At 40.1% G+C, this 16,064-nt stretch overlaps 1 protein-coding gene across 1 annotated transcript in view; it reads right to left on the reverse strand.

Annotated features, from left to right (window-relative positions):
• Positions 1–5,058: 5,058 nt before the first annotated feature.
• DKK2 (dickkopf WNT signaling pathway inhibitor 2) overlaps positions 5,059–16,064 on the reverse strand; it is a 98,031-nt gene continuing 87,025 nt past the window's right edge. Inside the window, exons 2-4 of the mRNA XM_049786955.1 lie at positions 11,023–11,173; positions 9,609–9,764; positions 5,059–5,796 (exon numbers count right to left, since the gene is read on the reverse strand). Of these exons, the coding sequence (XP_049642912.1) occupies positions 5,546–5,796; positions 9,609–9,764; positions 11,023–11,173 (558 nt within the window). The 3' untranslated portion in view covers positions 5,059–5,545. The remainder of the gene's footprint in view (positions 5,797–9,608; positions 9,765–11,022; positions 11,174–16,064) is intronic.

Genomic DNA, 16,064 nt, shown 5'->3' on the forward strand with positions numbered 1-16,064 from the left:
TGCTGAGAATGAGTAATTGTATCACTTAGAAGAGTGACACCAGCCTGTTACAAACACCCCCCTGGACATACATACATCCCTTAAGAAAGGACAGATCGAATCTATATCCAGACAAAACCTAAGCAGTGCTAATGTTGAGACTACTTGACTATTCCTGGGTGCATAAGAAAGAGCATTTTCAGTGGGAGATCAAGGCAGATTAATAAACTTCACAGCTTCACATTTTCCCCAAGTTTAAGCTTGTTGGACATGGATTCTAGGCAACATTTAGAACAATTGACATTCCTTATTTGAGAAGGTAACAATCTTGTTTTTTTGACCAGTGTGCTGAAGTGAGAAAAATCCTGTAGTTGTACCTTGTTTTTGAAATGTGTTAGGAGTCACATTATACTTATGCCTTTCACTGCCATGTTTCTCCGATCAGTCGTTTCACTCCCATTGCAATACAGTGTGTTTACATTTTAGTTTACCTAGGTTTGTAGGAACCATTGACATTTTTAGCAAAGCAAAAATAAAATTTCTTTCACCTTCCATTACTGTTTCCAGCTATCTTTGCTATATATATATATTTTACAAGTTCACGTATTGTTAGTATTAGATTGCATAAAATAGCTGTTACAAGATCCAGATAGTAGCTGTTTTTTTTTTAAGTGTGTCATCATTGACTTAATCCTGTGTCCTTATAACTCACTATACTTGACTTAAGATTTTTCTCTATAGGAGAAATTTCAAACCTCTGAGGCCTTGTGCTGCTCTCTTTTCTAGGAGACACTGTCCAGACCATAGTTGTATAAGGAATATCTTGTTGCAGGCATTAAGAAAACCTGTGTAAAAAAATAAAACCTGTGTCTAAGCAAAATTAAATATTAGGGAGCAAAATTATAACCATCAAGCCCAGAGTTTTAAATTTTAGGTTCCTTAAACTCCCTATTCTAAAGAGAGAGATAAAAAATAAACTTAAAAAATTTTGATTTCCCAATTAAAGTTGCATTTAAGGTGGAAGGAAATTTAAATTCTATAGCTGTCATTTCATCTAAGAATGTTTTTAATGGAAGGGGATTTATATTAAAATCTGTCTTGCTGGAATTTTATGAGTTAGTGCTTTTTATTCTTCTCGGATCCCAGAGTATCATTGAACCTAACTGTAGACTTCTGCAAATTGTAATGGAAAGGGCAACAGACTAAATTTGGAATGGTCAGAGAATGGGGTATTATTTCCTAATTCTGAGAATGATTTTATTTTAGGGTTAAGGGAATATTTATCTGTTTTTAATCTTCTGGAAGTGGATCTAAATTGCCTACCACTGCTCCTGAGAAGATCTTTAAGAGGGTGGCTTGCACAGCAGGAATGCCTATCCAGGAATCTCTGTTTTGAAGTGAGAGCTGATCAGAGTTTGGTTAAAAGTCCATGCGTATCCTGGAGTCTAGAACAAACCGTGGTTCAAACCCCCACCCCCACCACCTGGTGTCCCATATGGTTCCCCAAGCCAGGAGTGATTTCTGAGCATATAGCCAGGAGTAATCACTGAGAGTCACCAGGTTTGGCCACAAAAAAACAAAAACAAAACAAAACATCAAAAAAAGTCCATGCATATCCTGGTCATAGACAAGTGGGATGACTTGGGAAGGAAAGGGATCATTTCTAAATCTTGGTGTTGAATATGGACAGCATAATCTTTCTCTCACTCAGCCCCTCAATCTCCCTTTCATGTGGAATGAATTACCCAGTTTTGGGGATTTCTAAGGAGATTCTGGAATGAGAAATACATCCTCATGTTTTCTTTTCCTTCACCCCCTTTTATTCATTCTGTCCTGCTCATCTGTATGCAAATCTCTCTGGGCCAGCTCATAAATAGGAGGTTTTGTCCATTGGCTACCTGCGAATGATACAGTAAGTGTCCTTTTGTCCAACAATTCATGCCACATTCTGAAGTAGGAACGTTGCAGATACAAAGTCAGTCACTGTGTGAGAGGAGCATACAGTGCTTGAATCAATCCCAGGCTTTTCACATACACAGCACTGGCCCCAGCCCGTTAGTCTCTCTTCTGCTTGCATGCTTGCCTTTCAACCTTTGCCTCAGAGAGCCTAAATTTAGAAGTAGAGAATGGTGTTACTGATTGATTCACCCCTCAATGTCCAAGGCAACTATAGAGTATTATCTTTATTTCAAAGGAAATTCGGACAATTTATCTTTACATAGATCATCTTAACTCAGTGAGAAAGAGAAAAATCACCCATATAATTGTTATAGTATACAGATACATCAGGGCCAGAGAGTTAGTAGAGTAGGTGAGTTGCTTGCCTTGCATGTGGCTACCCAGGATTTGACCCCCAAAATCATATATGTCTCCCCCAAGCCCCTCTTGGAGGATTCCATAATCATGGAGCCAGGAGTAAACCCTGTACACATCTGGGTCTGGCCCACAAACCAAAAATAATAAAACAAAGTAAAAATACACTGTAAATAAGAAACATAAGTGTTCTTATTTTGAGAAAATGGGCAACAGTTCAGGAATACACCCGAGTGACTCATTGCAGTGATGTGGGGACTGCTTTAGCAATGCTTGGGCATTGTCCACTGTCCTACTTAAGAGGCAGTTTTAGCTTTCTAAGATGGCAGGACTACCTTTGATCCATCCCACTATGTAAGTCACAGAATGATTTCTTTTCACTTTCCTACCTGTAGCCCTCAACTACAATGTGGGCTCTTACCACAATTCCTGATTTCATAATGAGTGAAACCTGGGTTTTAAGCCTTACTAATACAGAGAGCATGGAGAAAAGCCCTTCTCAGGACTTGAAAGGCACCAATGAGCTTAGTGGGAGTCAGTGAGGCCAGGAATTCAATCTGTATCTAGACAGAGAAAAGGATATTTTGCGGTTTCTTTGTGCCATAGGAAAATGGACTGCTCAGTTCCCTAGCATGCTGACTTGTCTATTCTATTGAAAGATTGATCCGCAAAGATTTTAGAAAATATTTCTGGTGACTTCACTGTTTTGATCAAAGTTTGTGAAGGGCCATAGAGATGAGTTGACAGGCTGGAACACATGTCCTTTTCATATACAAGGCCTGGGTTTGGACCCTGACCTCTAGTCAATAAGCCAGTCAATAAGCCAAGAGTCACCCTGAACACAACTATTCTGATATGCTACAGAAGGTTACAGAAAGATGCAATGGAAAGTCACTGTGTGACTTTCTACAACTTCTGTTGTGGAAGAAGCATCCTCCAATAATAGTAAAAAGCCTTGAATCATTCAACTGTGGGCTCAAAGCATTACTGCCAAAGCAGACAAAGTCCAAGTGAACGCCAAGAGCCCATTTTCATGAAGATTCTTCCCATCACCAAAACACAAAGAAATTTGAATTTGACTTTTGATGTGAAAAAATTTAATATATTTTGTATCTTATTATACATTTCCTCTAAATTACAGTCAATAGCTGCAAATATATTCTGCTACAATGCTTTCTGTAAGAAATATCTTTATAAGAAAATACATCTCATTAACATTTCCTGTAAATAAATTACTTCAAATAATTTTTGAAGGGATGTACAGAAGGAAAAGAATGCAGAAACCAGACTGTAAATATAATTGCTTTATATGAGAGGCTTGACTGTACAGTTCCATTTTGATATTTTCACCTCACAATATTCCGTTTGTACAGACTTTAGCTCTTGATGAACTAGCTTATAATTTTTGTTTCACCAGACATGGAGAAAATGAATACCTGTGTGGGAAGCTACAATTCACAATAGGAAGGCTGTTTAGTTTCTACTGGGGAAATCTGAAGAATTTAAGGAGTGATTTGTAAGCCATAAAGGTAAAAAGTAGCAACTATAAGTTATCTTTTTTTATGCTATAGGCATTATATGAAGAAGTGGTTGAAAGGCTTCAAAGAGCTTGGAACCTGTGGTTTCTATAGAAAAGTGATTTGTATATTTTTTATTTTGGGGGTTTGGGGTCACACTTGGAAGTGCTCAGGAATTACTCCTGGCTCTGTATTAAGAAATTATCTCTGGCAGTACCTGAGGATCATTTGGGATGACAGGGATCAAATCTGGGCCAGCTTCATACAAAGCAAGAACCATACTTATTGTACTCTGGCCTCAAGTGATCTGTATATTTTAATGTATACCATTCATATTGTTTTATATTAACAGTTGCATCAAAACATATCACTTATAAAAAATACCCCCCAAAAGAACAGCTGATTCATAGAAAGATTGGAGCAGAAAAAATGGGATTATTAGCAAGTAGAAGCTGTTTGAAAACATTATTATTCTCCTTGAGGTGTAGGGGTCTGTTTCATAAGACCACTTTATAGTAAGATTATTTCAGGACTTTAAACTCATAAATATAAATATATTTTGGCATCATTTAACTTATCCAATGGATTTGACCACAATGAATTCATATTCATAGCACATATTTGAGAGAGTAAATACCACAGAAAGCTTTCATCTCAGTTGTGTGGACTAGTGCTTTGAATAGGAAGAGTTAGTTGTTCTTCAGACACACTGTCTGCATATTAACTGCACTTGCATACTTGACAAACTGCAGGACAGCTATAACTCAAATGACTGTCAACAACCTTTATCTGTTTTTTTCAAAGTAGATAAATATTAGGCTTCTTTACCATTTTACTGCAACTAAACTGAGGAATTGCCAAATCCTCAAACATAATTTATCTTATTAGTATTGGTTGTATTTCTATTTATTTTGGACTTTGTAAAAACTTTTGATCAGTGAAAAATCTCTATGCTATTCATAATCAGCAAGCACAGATTATAAAATCATGTGTATTAAAGGAAGAAATCACAAATAAGAGACAGTGTAAATTTAAGTGTCTAAATGGACCAAGTTTTTAATCTTATAATACTATACTGATACTTATTATAGGACATTATAAATTAAATATAAAAACTAAGACATGTAAATAAACAGTTTAAGAAAAAACAAGTTTATTTATATAGGCCTTGACAAAAGACCTGCAAATATTTTGAAATCATCTAGAAAATTGACTGCGTTTTTTTCTCCTTTTTATTGAGAAATAGAAATTGTGTCCAAATTAATTTCCTGTGTAACAGCTCCTTGTGTTTTAGAGTTTTTGTGTTTTAAAGTCTTCTATATGCAACCAATATTTTAATTAAGCTAAATTATAAAACAGTAATATGGCTTTTTGGCTAATTTTATAAAAAGTAACTAATCTGCAGGAACTAGTTCAGCCTAAGCTCTCCACTAGTAATGGGGTGTGTGGTGTGTGTTCTGTCATGTGGACTCTGTACTCTCCCATTAGTGATTGCATCTTCACATCTGTGTACAGAATTGTTTACAGAATAGGTGCATAATAGAAACATGTTGGTTCCCCTTATTTGTCAACCTTTCAAATCCCTTAGTCCTCTTTTTTCTCCATCTCGTCTGTCTTCTTATCACAGTCCTCATCTCATTCATTTTGCTGAGATCCAATTCTTATTTTTCACCATGCTCTAATGCATTCAATTTATGGGTTCACAGTCTGCTTGAGACGCTTTCCCTCAAGTGTGCTCATATTTTTTGACACACATGGAGTCTGGCTTTGGAGGAGTAGGTGGCATCTTTCCACACTTTACAAGAGAGACCCTTTGCACAGTCACATCGCTGGAAAATTTCCAACCCATGGGAGCCCTTCTTGCGCTGTTTGGTACAGACTTCCCCTTGAAGGAGCACCGGCTTGCAGATTTTGGTCCAGAAATGACGAGCACAGCAGAACCCTTCTATGCAGTCTGACGATCGTAGGCAAGGATCGCCTTCGTGTCCTGCAGAAACGATAGCCAAGAAACAAGATCAGGGTCCTTGAGAAAACAGCTCACATTGTTGCCACAAGTGCATCAAATATATTACTTATGCTCTTTTGATTATGTACCATATAGAATGACAACTTTTGGCTACACAAGATAGGTCTCCTTCTAAACTTACTTGACATCTAAGTATCAACTATGATGAATACTGAATTTCATATCTCTCATTGTTTGCTTTTCTGACACATTATTGATCATTTTTAGATAAATAAAAATATAAGTAGATCGGTTAACAGGCAAGCAGATAGTTATTCCTGTCTACTACTTTCCTGGAAGTAAAATACTGATTCAAAAAAAATTCTGAGGTACTTTCTATGTCTAGCCAAGAAAATGTGAATGTGCCAATATTCCAATAAAAGATACTTGGTGTCAAAACCTTGATATACAGAAAGGAGCCAGTAAAACAGTGGTTAGGCATCACGAACAGAAAGCCAGTACCACTCTTGGCAGAAGAACCAGACGCAAAGAAGCAAAAAATTCAAAATCAGAGATAGCAGTCACTATCTTAGATTTAATCTTAGCACATCCATTTGGTAGGTGCTGAACTCCCCAGGATACATAAGGCTCTGTCAGAAGCATGTTCAGAAGCAGTGGAGGCAGAGAGATCAGTGGCTTTTCTTCTGCCTCCTAGTCTCCAGCAGAGCCAAGTCACTCAGCCAAAGTCAAGTGGAGGCAGGAAGAGATCCCAAGTCATCTAAAGTATGTGGATAAGAAAAGCACAAATCTGGAGATTTGATTCAGATAAAAAGGATTAACTGAGCTAAAAGCATCCAACATCATGGTTTCCATAAAAGAAATAAAATGCAGTTAGAAAAACATTTAAGCAATGTATATATTTTATACCTTTTAGGCTAAATGGTGTAAAATCCTCAATTTTGTTGTTTTACAAAAGCAGCATAGATAATGCCTAGATACATGGGCAAGTCTGGGTTCCAGTAAAACACTGTTTACAAAGCAGGCCAAATAGATCTGTTTCTTCAGCTAGGGCACCTGCCCTGTTGTAAAGGGTGATCTGTACCTGCTATGCTTATGGCAGAATGAGGATGGAACTCAGACTCATTGACAGAAGACTTCAAGTCTGCTGTCAGCAAATGGCATTAACTACAGGCATGGGAGAGATGTCAGTAGGGGAGCATGTATTTTATATACAGGGGCTTGTGTTTGATCCTTAGTGTGCCATAGAGCTCTCCCAACCTCTGCCATATCATACCCCTCATTGTTAGATTCACCCTCACTTGGAGGGGGAACTCAGTGGCGCTCAGGGATTAGTCCTGGATCTATGCTCAGAAATCACTCCTTGGCAGGATCAGGGGACTATGTGGAATGCCAGAGATGATCTGAGGTTGGCCATATGTAAGGCAAATCACCTAGCCACTGTGTTATTGCATTGACCCCCTCATTTTTACATAAATTTTTACATAAAATTTGTACTCTATGACACAGTTATTTTTAAAATAAAATTAGGATTTGTAGAATAATTAGATAGGTAAACCAGTGGAACAGAAATAGAAGATTAAGTTAAGATCATAGACTATTAGTGAGTGGAAAGAATGAGTGACGGAAGAAGAACTTTCAGTATCATGGATTTCTGGCACAATCCATGGTTTTAATAATATCCATACTGAATAGATAGGCTGAATAGATGGATGACACACTAGATCTGCAGACATGAAAATGTGAATCAATGGCTTCATTACCATTCAAGACAGGGAAAAGCACTATTTTAAAAAATTAACCAGTTTTCCAAATAATTGGACTTCTCAGAATCATTAATATATTGTAAAATTCAAATTTAGTGTCAAACTCTTGATCACAGGCTAGTTCTACTCAAGGAACATCCAAGTAGAAGTATGCCACTGTCTCTGAAAAAAGTCTTTGTTGTGGAGCCAGAGAAATAGCAAAGAAATAAGGAACTTGCTTTGCATATGGCTGACCCCAGTTTGATCCTCAGCATTGCAAGAGTCCAATGATAAGAGCCAGAAGTAAATGCTAATACTTCTTTCCTCCCCCCTCTCTCCCTTCCCTCCCTCCCTTTCCTCCCTCCCTTTCTTCTCTTCCTTTCCTGTCTCTCTCCCTCCCTCCTTTCCTTCTTCTCTCTCTCCCTTCATTTCTTCCTTCCTTCCTTCCTTCCTTCCTCCCTTCCTCCCTCCCTCCCTCTCCTTCCTTCCTTCCTTCCTTCCTTCCTTCCTTCCTTCCTTCCTTCCTTCCTTCCTTCCTTCCTTCCTTCCTTTCTCCCTCCCTTCCTCCCTCCCTACTATCCTTCCTTCCTTTCTCTCTCCCTTCCTCCCTCTCTCCTTTCCTTCCTCCCTTCCTCCCTCCCTTCTTCCTTCCTTCATTCCTCCCTCTCTTCCTCCCTTCCTTCCTCCCTCCCTCCCTTCCTTCCCTCCCTCCCTTCCTTCCCTCCCTCCCTTCCTTCCCTCCCTCCCTCCCTTCCTTCCCTCCCTCCCTTCCCTCCCTCCCTCCCTTCCTTCCCTCCCTTCCCTCCCTTCCCTCCCTCCCTTCCTTCCCTCCCTTTCTTCCCTCCCTCCCTTCCTTCCCTCCATCCCTCCCCTCCCTCCCTCCCTCCCTTCCCTCCCTCCCTTTCTTCCTCCCTCCCTCCCCTCCCTCCCTCCCTCCCTTCCCTCCCTCCCTTCCTTCCCTCCCTCCCTCCCCTCCCTCCCTTCCTTCCCTCCCTCCCTTCCTTCCCTCCCTCCCTCTCTTCCTTCCTTCCCTCCCTCCCTTCCTTCCCTCCCTCCCCTCCCTCCCTCCCTTCCTTCCCTCCCTCCCTCCCTCCCTTCCTTCCCTCCCTCCCTTCCTTCCCTCCCTCCCTCTCTTCCTTCCTTCCTTCCCTCCCTCCCTTCCTTCCCTCCCTCCCTTCCTTCCCTCCCTCCCTCCCCTCCCTCCCTTCTTTCCCTCCCTTCCTTCCCTCCCTCCCTTCCTTCCTTCCTTCCCTCCCTCCCTTCCTTCCCTCCCTCCCTTCCTTCCCTCCCTCCCCTCCCTCCCTCCCTTCCTTCCCTCCCTCCCCTTCCTCCCTCCCTTCTTTCCCTCCCTCTATCCCCTCCCTCCCTTCCTCCCCTTCCTTCCCTCCCTCCCTTCCTTCCCTCCCTCCCTTCTTCCTTCTCTCCCTTCCTCCCTCCCTCCCTCCCTTCCTTCCCTCCCTCCCTTCCTTCCCTCCCTCCCTCCCTTCCTTCCCTCCCTCCCTTCCTTTCTTCCCTCCCTCCCTTCCTTCCCTCCCTCCCTCCCTCCCTTCCTTCCTTCCCTCCCTCCCTTCTTCCCTCCCTCCCTCCCTCCTTCTCTCCCTTCTTTCTTCTCTCCCTTCCTCCCTCCCTTCCTCCCTCCCTCCCTCCCTCCCTCCCTCCCTTCCTTCCTTCCTTCCTTCCTTCCTTCCTTCCTTCCTTCCTTCCTTCCTTCCTTCCTTCCTTCCTTCCTTCCTTCCTTCCTTCCTTCCTTCCTTCCTTCCTTCCTTCCTTCCTTCCTTCCTTCCTTCCTTCCTTCCTTCCACTTGGCAGTGCTCAGGAATAATTCCTATTTCTGTGCTTTGGGGGCCATCTGCATTGCCAGGGATCACAATGGTATTTCACCATCATGAAAGACAGGCTCCTGAGCCCTGCATTGACTCTCCAGCCAATTCTCATGTATTTTCTAATAGTTTGTTATAAGAAACTTCGTTTCCTCAAAATTAATAACAAATATAGTTCAAATATTGCCATTACACTATCCTTGTATTTTTAGTCAAAAACTATGGAAAGAATAGCTTTAAAACATAAACCCTAACATACAGATAAGTCTACCTTTTATGTGTGACATCTTAGAATGTGGTCTTCCTAGGTTCTGCCACCCCAGGTCGTGGTTCGAGTAGTGACCATGGTTTCGATCTCTGTGCCGGGTGCCATCCAGAGCTGGGATGTGAGCTGTTAAGATGCTTTCAGTGACTGGGATACAGATGCCTGGAGAGAATTAGGTAGATGTTTTCATGCATTCACTTCTATAAATAGCTACTATTCCTAGTCTCTTGAGATAGTGTTGAATAATTTGCCCCAGGCTCCAAATTTCAATCTTATACTCAAGAACAAGAAGTGACTTTAGCAAAAATAGGATTAGAAATTTCATTCAGGGCTGAAGAGCAGGTGGTGCTTGCCTTACATGCAGCCAACCCTCCCCTAAGTTCCATTCTCAGCACACCATAAAGTCCTCCAAGCATTACCAAGAGTGGTTCCTATACATGGATGGAGACAGGAATAGCCCCTGAGCAGCATCAGGTTTGGCCCCCAAATCAAAAAGTAAAAAGGAATAAATAACAGCATTCTTTCATTTACTTGTGAATATATGTGAAACTGCTGAGACTGGTATTTTATATCCATCTGAGCAGACACCAGACAGTCTCTGGGGACCTTTGTTAGGAGTATCACAATACCCCCCCTGCTGCCAACACCTGCCATGGTATATGGTGTCAGTCCCCTCCTGTCCACAGAACTACCACTGCCCAGGAGTCAGACAAGCAATATTTCAGACATCCTCAACTACTTAGTGTTTCCTAGTGTGTTTTATGCGATGCTTCATTGTCATCCTATAACTTCATTTCTTTGGGTGCAGTCATGTTTATGAAAAGTTTGATGGTACATGTTTTTTTTATTTTTTTTCATACCCAGTGATGCTCAGGGATAACTTCTGATGGGGTCTGGGGTACCATACAGTATATCAATGACTGGACCAAGGTCAGCAGAATGCAAGGTAAATAGCAAGTGCTCTTCTCACTCTTCTCACTGGTTCTGGCCACTTATGGTAATTTTTGTTTGTTCTCAATGTGTGAGTGTCCCAGTGCTTTGCCTTTAAAGCAACTCTGCAGGGAGCAATAGAGGGAGTGAACTTGCAGGAGCATGGAGCAGAGGTTTATTAAGATGCTATCAAACTGCAGGAGTTTCTCAAACTCTTTCACTGGTATTAAGTGTTATACTAAGTACCAGGTGGAATAGCATATCTAGCAGTTTAAATATAGCCATTTCTGGAATTAGCATATTATTAAATACAGATGGTAATGAATCCTAGGAGACAAAGATTTAGGAAGAATTGCCTCCAAATAATAGGGTAGATTTCTAAGCCATGAGCCAGTTTTGCAGGCTGCCAGCTTCTAATGGGAATTTGACTAAGGAATAAGTTCATTGCTACCAGGCACCCTATTGGAAAAGCAAAGGCCCTTCTCTTTACCATTATTGCAGCGAGTACCAGGACAGCACATGCCATCTCTATGGCAGCGCTTCTTTTTCCTTCGACACACCATGCAGGATGATGATGCTTGATGTGGACTGTGGCAGTATCTCCCAACTTCACATTCCTTATCACTGCTGCAAGGGTAGGCCTGGCATGGAATGGCACAAAATAGAAAAAGCAGAACATCAGATGTTGTAGCCAAACCCGATGAAGAATAAGTCACAGTACATCTGTGTTGAAGAAAGACACACCACTAGAATCATGTTGTGAGCCTCGTACTTACCTGGTGGTCTGAGAAATACTGATTGTTGATGGTGACAGAGAAGTTGGCACAGCCCCTGTGTTGTCATTAGTTCAACTTTGGAGTTAGAATTTAGACTCTTATCAGTTAAATTAGACTGTATTATCAGTTAGGCCATGCAATAATGAAGGGCCTTTGCAGATCAGATCATTGAAATAGCTAAATGAAATAATGTGGAGCGTAATGGAACAGTTTACCTACTCTTTTTTATCCATCGAACAAGGAGTGAGGGGATTGAGCTAGAAGCAAACCCAAATCTCACCAGTACAAGATTCCTCATTGCTCCTATCTGTGAGGAGCAAGTAAGAGAAGCACTTTCTAAGAATTTGAGGCAGTAACTTTGCTACAAGGATCCATGTTGGGCCAGGCACAGTATCCTCATTTGCAGATGGGGAACATGATGCAGTGGGGGTGAGCGGTCAGAGGAAAGTGTGGTAACTGCATGGATGCCCGACTGACACATGCTCTGGGCTCAGGGAATGGCTCCGAGGACAGGGGCACACACTCTGCCAGTTTTAGGACCCCACACTGCAGCCCTGGGTGTAGGTCAAACACACATACACACAGTAGATTTTTTCCTATAATCGCTATCGAGTTATAGGAACAGCTGGCTAGTTAGACACTGTTATATGTGATAAATAGATGTGTCATATATACATATTTTCTAGTTCTGTAATTTTCATCTCTTATAAATTACTGGACCATTTAGAATACCCCTGTTTTCAGAAAATGAGATTTGTAAATCTAAAATATCCTTACTCTGCTCCCCACAAACACCACACATGAAACTTGTTTTTTAAATACATTAATAGGGAAGACTTACTTTTGAGCTTTGTGTATGCTTATTTAATTTCAGTATTTTATTTTCTCCCTTTCCATAATATCTGATTATTTTTTAATTGTGAAAATTACAAAAAGTCTAAAGAAGCAATAGATTTTTAAGTGTAATAAATAAAGGGTAAAATTTATGATTAATAACTAGTGATTTAAATTCTTTCTTGATGAAATGTATTCTTTTCTTCACTCTCTTTCTCCTTTTCACACACTCTACTTTTCATACACTCACTCTCACTCACCTTCATATGGGTAAGACATTAGCCCCTGCGTGTTTTCTATCTGGATATGACCATCTTTAGTTAGAGAAAGGAAGTCAATACAAAGTTGAACCATGAGCCTGAAAACTTATTCATTCTATGGGAAAAGTATAGTATATTCAAAATTGTGCTATATAAAAATATTGGAATCACAATAAACTGTTCTCTAAAGAAGTCAATACAAAACTATGTCTTGAAATCGAAAGTGACTATGAAGACATTTACAGTGTCAATATTTGATGGCTTTCTTATACAATCAGCGTCAGGAAAATTTGCATTTTATTTTTTTCATTTTGGAACTCCATCAATTCCATCAGTAAGCCAAGAGAGAATCTAAATAATATTGAATTCAGAGTATTAGACTATTTTTCAAGGCTACAAATCTGATGAAAACAAAACAAATTTCACTTCCTGCCTTGCCACACTCTTCCCTCCAGCCCAACTGTCTTCCTATTTAAATCCATTGATTTCAATTGAAATACAATTCACATGTTTCTGATTCATTTACAATTATTTCATCAAATTGTTTTGCGAAAAACATTTGAAGTGTTTTTTCTCCCTCTAAAATAGGACATGTTCTTACAAAGAAATAAACATGTCCCACCTAAAATAACACGTGCAATTCACAGCTCACAGATTTTCAAGGGATTCTGAATATATAATAGTATTTACTTCCTTTTCACAAAAAATATGTCTACATGGTAGGAAGCAAGTTGTTTGCTAAAAGTAGCATTTCCTTGATGCTGAAAATTGTGGAATAACATGTCACATTCTTTTTTTCATTTGATGGGAAATGGAAATAATTGAATGGAAAATACTTAAAATGGAAAATTTGGTTGCAGATGATATAACAGAAATGCACAGTTAAATCCCCACTCCTGCAGAAGAAAGTGCACTTTCAGAGGGGACAAATTAAAGCATAGGATAATCTTAATTAGCATAAATGAGAAATAATAGGAAGAAAGGAATGCAGAATGTTATTGAATGTCAGATTAACGTTAATGTGAACTTTGACTTAGACTGCAATGCCAGCACATAAATATTAAGAGGAACTCGTTGATACTTGAAAAATAAGTTTTAAGGGTTGAAAAGCAAGATTTGAACACAGAGCTTGCTTATGAAACTCCTGGATTCAATAATTCGCTTGTACATATGTCCTTTTTAATAAAAAGGATGTGAAAAACAGCTTTTAGGGAAAACCAATAATGTTTTTTGTATGCCTTGACAGCTATTGAGTGTCCCCCAGCAGAAATCTGCTGATCTAGGAAGTTTCTCTAAGCATGGTTATTAGGCAGACAATATAAAACATGAGAAAAATACATATATTACTCATGGATAGTCATTCTCATCTTTTCAGTTAATTGCATTATTATTCAGTAGAGTTAGTCATGACTTCATCCCAAATTTAAGGGTTACCCCGCACCCCATTAGTCCCTTGAGTGTGTCTGGGAGAGGGAGAAAATCATATATGCTGACAATGGGCCTACTGGTCCTGAGGATGAGGTGGTGGTTTCTGTTAGGCCACTAAGGAGGGGGGGTGCTGAAAAGTGCCATTCAGAGACTCTTCCAGGAAACAGAGAGCTAGTACAGTGGGTTCGGCACTTCCCTTGTATGCATCCAATGCTGGGTCCACCTCTAGCACTGCATTTGTTCCTATGCTAGGAGTGATACCTGAGCACAGAGCCAGGAATAAGCCCTGATTACAGCAAACAAAAATGATCTGCCAGAGAAAAATCTTTGTTCTCTATTTTCTTTGGCTTCCAAAGACTCTGGGTGCCACTTGAAATTGGTTTTGTGACAAACAAAAATTGAGTCTCAGTCCCCTAGTTTATTTTCTTTGAACAGAAACAGCCTTGTGCTTCCCTGGTATCTGTGGACTCAGAGCATGGTTTCGTTCAGTCAGGGAGGAATTCATTCAAGACACCTACTCAGAGCAGATACTGAGTAAGAAACTCAAGAATGTCTGAGGGATATTCACCATTAGGCAAAACCCAGACATTTTGCCCCAACCCCCTTTGTAGCCTAAAAATAGAGCTGTTTCCATAAAAAGGAGTGCTAGTTGTCATTACAACCATGGCATGAATTTTTAAAAACCCATGAACACATTGGACACAGCTTGAAAATAAAGTATCAGAAACGGACAATTCTTTTTTTAGGATAAAGGATTTTTAAAAACTCTCTTCCACTGTTCTAATTTGAAAGCTTAGTAAGGAGTCAAGAGAGGGGGAATAATTATTTCAAGTATGACCTTGGTGTTGTGTGGCTGAGGAGCTGAGGTTCAGATCACTGTTCTCAAGACTCAGAGGAAGAAACTGTGATAAATGTGTGAATAGTTCTCTGTTTAGAAAGAAGAATCATCCATTGGCCACTTCTCTTTCTCCTGGGGCAACTATGTGAAAGACATACTGTTGGCAAGAGCCATGCTAGAGTGGCTCTGTCTTCTGAATCTGTCTCTTGACAATGATTTTATATCCACTTAAACTCAATGTAATTGGACTTATCAGCAAAAGTCTACCATGCCAATATGAGAATTAAATTGCTGCCTAGTCAAAATGAAATTTTACTACTTTCTATTTAAACTAATTGTCACCCCCAATTACATTCAAAATTATGGGAATACAAGCCTATATTCCTTTTCTCTTTAGAATCAGGATTAATTTTATTCTTATTATTCAATTTTTGCTCATTTTGAAAATACAATAACAAGGAAGTAATCTGGTCCCTAAGAAGAATGAAAGAAAAAGTGTGCCAGGTTTTGCAGAAATCACTTTTCAGAGAACTTTGGCCACAACTAAAGTTTTCCTTGGGCTCCCGATTTCTGCAAACAGTGCCACTGTTCAATGATTGGGAGGGAGGGGCGTTCCAAAGAAGGAAACATCACAAGTGTTCATGTGGGATGGCCACCCATCCAGATTCTTGCAAGACAGGCCTAGTTTTGTTTTCGTGGGGACAATCCTTTGTCCCCTCAAGCACTGTTTGTAACGAACGCAGAAGTTTTCTGGAGCCAGGACTATGAGCCAGGCAGACAGACAAACGACTGCAGGGAAGAAGGAGGGGAATTTAGCTGTGGGAAAAAGAAACAGTTGGAACCTTAAAGGAAGTAGCAGCAAAGGACTTGAGTCTTATTGAGCACTGCAGAAGGTTGGCAGTGGCATTGGGAAAAACAAATCACAACAGATAAAGGATTCATTTACACATGATTGAGCTAGATTTTGGTGACTAGCTCAGGTATGCCACCCTCTGAAGTACTCATTTCAGATTCTCATACCAAAATTACGTCTGTGGGTGAAGCAGACCCAGAGGCTCCCTCTGAGGAAAGCACATTGGGTGCTGCAATCCCGAGCCCCTGAAGCTTGATCTTTCTCTTTGTCTTTTGCTCTCTCCGGGGGTAAGAACAGACTAGATACATCTTTGAGGATGCATAGATTTGTGTTCAATCCAGGAGGACAAGATAAAATTTGAGGGGAAAACTTCAGGTACTTTTATGATGCTCTGAATACCCCCATGAATTCATTTAGGCAAATGTTTGGGTCTTCATTCAGAATATAGTAATTATTTAGCATTTGTTTATTAAACAACAGCTATGATACAGACACAAGTAGTTTAGCAATGTATAAATATTTTCCTCTGGCTCTCAAAATAAT

Source organism: Suncus etruscus, chromosome 14 (assembly GCF_024139225.1).
Source record: "Suncus etruscus isolate mSunEtr1 chromosome 14, mSunEtr1.pri.cur, whole genome shotgun sequence".
NCBI classification, from domain to species: domain Eukaryota; kingdom Metazoa; phylum Chordata; class Mammalia; order Eulipotyphla; family Soricidae; genus Suncus; species Suncus etruscus.